General features: G+C 38.5%; 1 protein-coding gene across 1 annotated transcript; it reads left to right on the top strand.

Moving 5' to 3' along the window:
• Nucleotides 291–1,738, top strand: LOC109826472 (zinc finger CCCH domain-containing protein 19-like). The gene is made up of 2 exons (XM_020393502.1): nt 291–512; nt 610–1,738. The coding sequence occupies exon 2, from the start codon at nt 1,154–1,156 to the stop codon at nt 1,736–1,738; it is 585 nt and encodes a 194-aa protein (XP_020249091.1). The 5' UTR covers nt 291–512; nt 610–1,153.

Below are 8,596 nucleotides of genomic sequence, written 5' to 3'. Positions count from 1 at the left end.
AACATAAGGTCATGTTTGGTTATAGGATTAGCAGGAGTTAGTGACCAACTCTTATTAACTCTTTCTATAGAGAGGATAATATGGGTGCAATATTACAGGGAACAAGCACAAGCACAGCACAGTCTGAATTGAATTTATTTTGGGACTTGAATCCAATCTATATACTATTACTAATCTATATACTATTACTAATAAGTGTTACTCTTGGTTATGCCACTTGGCAAAAATGCCACTTGACAAAAATGACCCATCTCTATCTATAAAAACTCTTCCCCCTGAAACCGCCACCTGGCACTTCATTCAATTCCCAAATTCGCCGCTTCGTCTCCGTCGACCACCGATCTTTCCCCTTTCTTAGTTCTGCCGCTTCGTTCTTGGCTCCGCCGCTTCGTTCTTCTCTCTTCACTCTTAACAATTTCCACAGAAACCGTAGCTTTTGAGCAAAACGAACATGGTTGATTACGCCATGGCCATCCACAAGAACCTCTATCACTCTGAAGAGGTTCCTCATGGTCAGATCCGTAACCCTAGGTTTTTTATTCTTCTTTATAGGGTTAGGGTTTTTTATTTGTGTTTTGTTTGTTTTTGCTAATTAAAGATGTTTAATAGGAGAGCGGAGATCGTTTCGAGGCTGAAATCATTGGAGGAGTCTGCAGCTCTTTTGATTTCGTTCCTTCAAAATCCATCTTATGATCAGGAGCTCGAGGCTGATAAGCAATATAACGTCCAGATGCTCAGTGACCAGTTTAAGGTTCTTTTTATTTGCTATGGTTGTATTGCTAAATTTATTTGATTTAAATTTGAACAGAAATCTGCAGAAAAGTTGTTATTTTGCTATTGTTTACTTGAGATTATCAAATATCCTTGAAACTATCAAACGCTTTAGGGGTTACTTGTAATATCAACATAAAAAAGTGAATTGGAAGCAGATTTTCTTAACATATTTTAGTTTTTTTTATTTTGGAAATGTGAGGAACAAAGTTAGGGCTTTGGAGTGTCAAATTGGCAAATTAGTGTCAATTTTGAAAACTTTGGCATCAAACTGACGAAATAAAACTTCTGGGTATCAAAGTTTAAAAGGGTGAAACTTTCGGCAATTAAAGTACTATAATCCTGCACTCCAGCAATTAAAGTTTTCCTTCGCCGAAACTTAATGGAGGATTTGCTTGATGATGTAGATAAATTCACTGAGAAAGTAATTGGTTCTTTTGTAAGAATAAGGATTTCAAGTGCAGTGCAGAAGCAAGATATGTATCGGCTTGTGCAAGTTGTTGGAACATCTAAGGTCGTAGAAAAATATAAAACAGGCAGAAAGACCACAGACTTCATATTGGAAATACTAAATCTGAACAAGAAGGAGGTTATAACGATAGACATAGTGTCAAATCAGGATTTCACAGAGGAAGAGTGCAAGCGCTTAAGACAAAGCATAAAATGTGGATTAATAAATCGACTCATTGTGGGAGATATCCAAGAAAAAGCCATGGTCTTTCAAGCTGTGAGAGTCAATGTTTGGTTGGAAAGTGAGAAGCAAAGGATTGGTCATCTACGTGATCGTGCGAGTGAAACTGGCCGTAGAAAGGAGCTTAGAGAATGTGTAGAAAAGCTTCAGCTTCTGAACTCGATAGAAGAACGTAATCGGAGATTAAATGAAGTTCCAAAAATACATTCGTACCCTAAAATGGATCCTGATTATCTATTTTATATGAATAATCCCTTACATTCGTACCATGAGTGATAATCACATTTTATTACAATTTTCTACCCTCATTATCTATTTTATATGAATAAATATACCACTAATAACTGCTTTTATCTTTAATTACAGGTTAATGCAGAATAAAACCCAAAAATCCCATCTCTCAACAAAGGCCCTTGAGTAAATGAAGAAATAAGAGAATTCAAGAAGCCAAAATGAAATATTTGAGCTTGGAAGCCCAAAGCCCATCAAACAAATTACACCAAATGAATTGAACTAGGCTACATTGGACCAAATTTGATTGGAGATTGGATTTGAAATTCAAGATTGTAATTGGACTTGGTTGCAAAAAAAAAGCTCTTCATGGACCGAATGAAATGCTGCTGGAGATTGGATTTGTAAATGGGCCGGATTTTTATTTTTGAAAATCAAATGCTATGGGCCAAGGACTTGCAAGCTCTTCATTGTTGTTTTTTATTTTTTTTGGGAAGCTCTAATAGGCCGCTGCAGATTTCATCCTCTTTTTACAAATCAAATGAAGAAATGCAGACCGGACTTGATTTAAACTTGCAAAATCAAACAAATAATTGGGCCAGATTTCATTTTTTCATGTGCTGCAAATGACCGGACTTTGGAAATGCATTTGGGCTGCTGCAAATGTGGAAAATCAAATAAATCAAATTAGGCCTCTTATGTTGGATTAGAGAAGAACAAAAAGCAAATTCAAAGGTGGAGATTTTTCCTTGGGGCTCAAGACAAATCCAATGGCTCATATTCATTAAAGATTACTATAAATAGGGGTAGAGAGTGAGGGGTTAGAGGGTGAAAATTTTGTAAACTCCTTTTGGAGAGGAGGGCTACTCTTAATTGAGAAGGCCTTCCAAAAATTGTAACTTTAGTTGCAATTAATAAAAATAATTTTTTTTCTCTTTAAATTTGTTCTTTCTCCTCTTGTTGAATGATGAGGATGGAGATGAAGAGCAATTTGAAGGTTTGCATTTCTTTTCTCTTTTATTTCTTTTTAGTAATTTCTTTATTATTGCTTATTAGTTAGATTTAAATTCATGCTTGTAGTGTAGATTTACTTTCTTGTCTTTTTTATTTTCTTTTTGCACTTTAATTTGTAGAGTAGATTTATTTTTCTTGCATTTAATTTCTGCAATTTATTTTGTAGTGTAGATTTTTATTTTCTTTGTAGTTAGATTTATTTCTTGTTCATAGTTTAGATTTTTTTTTTTTTATTTTTGTAATTAGTTCTTTTTCTTATTTTTATTTCTTAAAGATGTGAATTTAATTCTTGTAGGAAGTTTAGAATTATATGAAACTAGTCTAATTTCCTTTATATTGTATGAATTATTCTCTTGCACTTAAAATGTTCATGTTTAGGATAATCAACTAGAGAACTAATCGGTAGAAGAAGAATTTGATAATCTATGCTTATCTTAAATGGTTTGATAGGTTATGCTTATGAATTCTAGGATTATTATCATGTTGTTGTTCTTATCATGAATAGTAATTTTAACTTAGATGATAATTTGATAGGTTACACTTTCCTTAAATGGTTTGATAATCTATGCTTAATAAATCTAAGTTGAAATATGATAAAAAGAGAATAGTTTATATTTTGTAATTGAAATTGGTTAGTGGATTATATTCTAGATTTCTTACCTCTTTTGAATCCTCCATCTTGACTTTCTTAAATTTTCTTTTCATTCTTAGTTTTATTTCTTGATTTTATTAATTCATATTTCTTGCCTTGTGATTTCATTTATTCTTTAATTCTTCCTTCTCTCCTCTAAAATTCAATTTATTATCTTTTGCATATATTCATAACAATCACTCAACAAAATCACACTTATTCTTTATTCCTAATTGTCACGCACAAAATATAAGAACCAAGTTTAATAATCTCTTAAAATCACCTTCTTCGTGGGATCGATATCTTTTTATACTATAACTTGATAAATTGTGCACTTGCAATTTTGGTACATAATTATGCCACATCAAGTTTTTGGCGCCGTTGCCGGGGAAGGTGCTAAAATAGGATTTTATTAACTTGATTCTTTAACTTGTGTATTTTTCTTGTGAAGGAACCGCTTGGAGCTTGAAAATCTTGGATTGAAGATCAAGAATTTGGAGCATTGCTTTCGGGTAAGTCTTCTTTCTAGTTTTCAATTCCACCCTCTTTAGCCGGGGCTGAAAGCCTTCATAGCAGTGGTGCCTCCCCATCTTTGCCGAGTGGTGCGAGCAATCCGCCTGTAGGGGCTGATATACCCTCTTCTGTTGCTGTCTCAGAGCCCGTCGGACCTCAACCCGAGGGGACGTCCGTTGGCGTCGGTATGTTCAGAACTTGCCTTTTGACTTTCCTTTTCATATTCGATAATCCACTGAGCTTCTATGTTTCTGCTTGTAGGATCTCGATCTTCCCTATATGAGCGTGTCCGTAGTCTTTTGGTCGATACCGATCCTGACAGAGAGGCTTTCCGTACGGACCTCAGTTTCTTCACCGCCTTCTATAATGGCTTAATCGAGAAGCTTCTTCACCGAGGAGGCGGCTTTGATCAGTTCCGGCGTTCCTTCTCTCGCCACATGACGATGATGAGGGAAGAAGGATACCCGGAATTGGCTGATTCCTTCACTGCTGATTTCGCCGCCCTGGAGTCAGAGATACGAGAGTTGAAGGAACTGGAGGTTACCGGGGCTTCTTCTTTCGTGTCCTCTGAGTTGGAGCATAGGATGGCGCAGTGGCGTGACCTGAGATCTTCCATCGGGTGTGAGCTTCAGTCACGTGAGAGCTCCATTGCGCATCTAATGGCTAACATGGCGAGGAAGGATAGGGAGAAAGCTGAGTTACTCCGCTCCTTGGACTCGAATCGCGAGGAAGCGACTAGGTTGAAGGAGGCCTTGAAGCGCGCCGAGGAATCCGCCGTTCTTATGAATGGCGAGGAAGCGACTAGGTTGAAGGAGGCCTTGAAGCGCGCCGAGGAATCCGCCGTTCTTATCGCAGATGACCTGATTGGACTAGAGCGTTCTCGTGACCAGGTACTCGAGGAGCTCGGATCTACTCAGGAGGAACTGATGAAATTGAAGAGTGAAGCTGCGGAGATTTTGAGCTGTTCCGAAGACTCCGTTCGAGCTGATCTGCAAGCAGAACTCGAGCGGAGTTATGTAGATAGACTCTTTAGCTTAAAGTCTCACATTCTCAGCCGTCAGATGCCTTCGGGCTAACGAGCTTTTTGTTGTATGCTTTTAACTCAGTCGATCAATGGAAACTCCGCATTTACTTCTTTTGTGATTTCTCTGTATATATATTATTTTTTTTCGAATGACAGATTTATGGGATTTTTGGCAAACCCCCAGCGGATCTACGGGTTCGGCGTTGGCGTCGTCGGAGGTGGATGATGGCGAGGTGGCAGGGGGTGGAGGAGCTCGGATCTGGGTTGTTTGATGGTGAGAGAGAGGAAGAGAGAGGGCTGGTTCAAGCTTTTGGGAAATGGAGAGAGAGAGAGGAGAACGTGAGAGGATTGGCTTTTAGTGGTTCAAGCTTTTGGGAAATGGAGAAGCATTAATTACTTCTCTTTAGTGGGCTGTTTATTTTACCTTATTACCCTTATGCAGCTTTAATCTCAGCCATTGGATGAATCTAGATCCAATGGAGAGGAGAGGTTTTTAGTTTTTAGGATAGTGAGGTTTGTATTTGAACCTCTCCCTATATATATATGTAGGCGTCAAAAAATGCTTACAGACATTCAAACACCACTCAAGACGATATAGAAGAACAATATACACGTCATCAAGCAACATATGGCGGCGCGGCAGGACATGGTGCCGCGGCTATGGCGCGGCAGACCAAGGTGCCGCGGCTAAGGCGCGGCAGACCAAGGTGCCGCGGCTAAGGCGCGGCAGCCTATGGTGTCGCGGCTTAACCGCTGCAACCTATGGTGCCGCGGCAGTTAAAGCAGGATGCTACAGCAGTTATAATACAGTTATCTGATGATTATTTAAAGTCCACGTGGCGGAGTATCAGAAATAGAACGTGTGCTGATGTGGAAAAGCAGTTAAACCACGAAAAAGGTGGTTAAAGGTCGTGGGAGAACTGTTTCAAACACGTATGAACGTGGGTGTAACTGCCCCTTTAGCCGCGGCAGTGTCGACTGCCGCGCTCTTTGGCCGCGACAGTGTCGACTGTCGCGCCCTTTAGCCGCGACAGCATCAGCTGCCGCGCCTAAAGAGACAGTTATTGACCAGCTATTTCTTCAGTTATCGTCTAAGGAGGCTATAAATACCCCCCTATGGCCATCATTGACAGGGGCTGAGCATTTTCCAGAGAGATTAGAGCAGAGAGCCTTGAGTTTTGGTGAATTAGAGCAAGAGAGAGAGTCTTCCTTCTTCACAAACATCCTCAAGAAGCTTCTAGCGAGTCCTAGAGATCTAAGCTCAGACTTGATCTTTGGAAGAGTGAACATCTTACATCGATAAGATATTCGCTTCAAATTCTTACTTCGATAAACGAAGGAAGAATCATTAAACCCCTCACGGTTCAATCAGAATCTGTGATTTGGTGGTCCACGAGTCAAAGCGCTCCCGGCACAGGCAAAGATCCCACGCAAGCAGCGATCCAAACAACGGTCCTGCGTTTGTTTCTCAAGAGTTGTAATTTTCCTTTTGTTGTGTAAAAGAAGTCTTATAAAAAGACTATTTCTTTTGAATTTATTGTAATCGACCGAAGATATAATGAATTCCACAACGAAACCAACTTTTGACGCAAACAAGCTGGCGACCACAGTGGGAGCCAACGGTCTCGCTGCCGAGACCGTTGTGTCGCAGCCGATCAAGATTCCAGTCGAATCTATGGTCGAATACGAATTCGACCAGATCAAGTTTGAGGAATATCTCTCATCATCCTCTTCAAGATCTTCATTATCTCGCAAGTACAAGAGGATCTCACAATTGAGGAAGAGTTGCATGCCAAAGAAGGCACAAAATGAAGACTCTCGCTTGATTGTTGCTGAGAATTTCACTCGCAATACTTCTGCTCACAATGGCTCTTATCTAGTTAAAGAGTCATCGAATCAAAGCCCGCCGGCATTAACGAAAAGAGCTCGTCGGAGACAACGTCAACGCCGTGCTCGCCAAATGGCTAAAGCCTTGGAACAAACCGACGGGGTTCGTTACCACGCGGACCTAGAGTCGAGGAGACATCGAGTGGTTCAGTTGTCTCAACAACCAATCACTCGTATCTCTGCTAAAACGACGGATGAATGGACTATTGTCAAAAAGACTCGTTCGACCCTCAAAGAACGTATACAAAAACGTCGTGCAAAAGCTGCTAATGCCCATGCTCTCTCACAACAAAGACGAGAAAAGAGAAAGGAAATGGTGACCAAAGAATCACCAAAACTTCGTCAAGTTTGGATTCCAAAGTCTTATAAACAGTTAAGTTATTATTATTGGTTGTTATTATTGGTCATTGGATGCTAAGTTTAAACAGTTAAGTTTTATCATTGGTTGTTATTATTGGTCATTGGATGTTAAGTTTAAACCTTAACTGTTTAGATATAATACTAGTTGTTAATTTAAATAAATGAATGTTAGTCAAAGACCACAATTGATAAGTTTTATTTGTAGATGTTAAATGTATGTAGTTAAGTTTTATTAAGTTTATAATATAACACTTAAGTTTTATAAGTGGTTGTTAATACCATTTAGTGATTGTTAATCTTAAATGATTTTATTTAATTATTGCAGGAAAAAGGTTAGAGCTGCTGCAGAAAGTAGGTGTACCGCTAGTTTTAGTGCTTATTACGACTTTATGAAGTACTTGAATCAAGGATGAAGCTGTGGCATTGGGATATTTATAAACAAATGATGGAAGATTTGAGTATGAGGCTTAGCTAGATGAAAAAAATATTATAACTTGTTTATATTTTATGTGAAATATTTCTCTGGGTGGTTTGTGGTATATGAGTGTTTTGTGGTATATGCAACATTTGGTTAACTAATATACACATTTGGAATTTTAACTATATTACTATATGTGATTTTTTGTTATAGTTAGGTACAAATTATAGTTAATAAGTATATGTGATACTTAACAAGAACAGTTTACAATAAACATGTACCTGTTATAGTTAATAGATACATGTGAAACTTAACAAGAACTTGTTATAAATTAATAGGTATACGGTATAGTTAACATGTACTTATGATACTTAACAGGAACTAGTTACAATTAACAAGTACAATGTATAGTTAACATGTATTTGTGATGCTTAACAGCAACCGGTTATAATTGTTCAATAAAATTGACACCTCGTTAAAAAAATCCTCACCGATCTCCTCACTTCTCTAAACCTCAATGAAAACAATTAACTAGAGATTTAGAGTTTTCCATTGGACTCAGGTATGTACTTTTTCTATAGAGGATTGTCAAGTGATTGAGGATATTGACGTGTTCAATGTCGGAGATCTAGCGGAGGTGAACATCAAATGGCTGCTCAACCATCCGCTAGTACTGGTGGATGGGGAGTTGGCTGCTGTTGAGAGCGTACCATTTGGACTTATAGGCATCCATTAGGTAGGTGATATTACTGTAGAACCAAGGATGACCAAGGGTTGACAGTTTCTTGATGGTGGTGGGAGTGACAAAGGAGGAGGAGGAAAGGACGATGTTCATCATGGCAGCAGAAGAGAATTAATGCTATGGTTTGAGGGCATGAGTGAGTTTAATGTGAAGGTGAAATGAGTGATGGGTATTTGGGAAATAAGAGAGAATAGGGTGGATGAGAGTGGGAGAGGGTTGCATTCGTGTTTGGAGGGAAAATTCAAAGAAGATAATTGAGAATATGATTTATTATATTATCTCTCTAACTGGTTTAGACAAAGAATGAATACAAT

The sequence above is a fragment of the Asparagus officinalis genome, chromosome 10 (assembly GCF_001876935.1).
Source record: "Asparagus officinalis chromosome 10, Aspof.V1, whole genome shotgun sequence".
NCBI lineage: Eukaryota > Viridiplantae > Streptophyta > Magnoliopsida > Asparagales > Asparagaceae > Asparagus > Asparagus officinalis.
The sequence above is the reverse complement of the archived record's forward strand: the minus strand, read 5'-3'. Positions and strand labels throughout refer to the sequence as shown.

Bases quoted from the DNA above. Each gene is read 5' to 3' on its own strand.
- LOC109826472 (XM_020393502.1), top strand. From the start codon at position 1,154: ATGGAGGATTTGCTTGATGATGTAGATAAATTCACTGAGAAAGTAATT.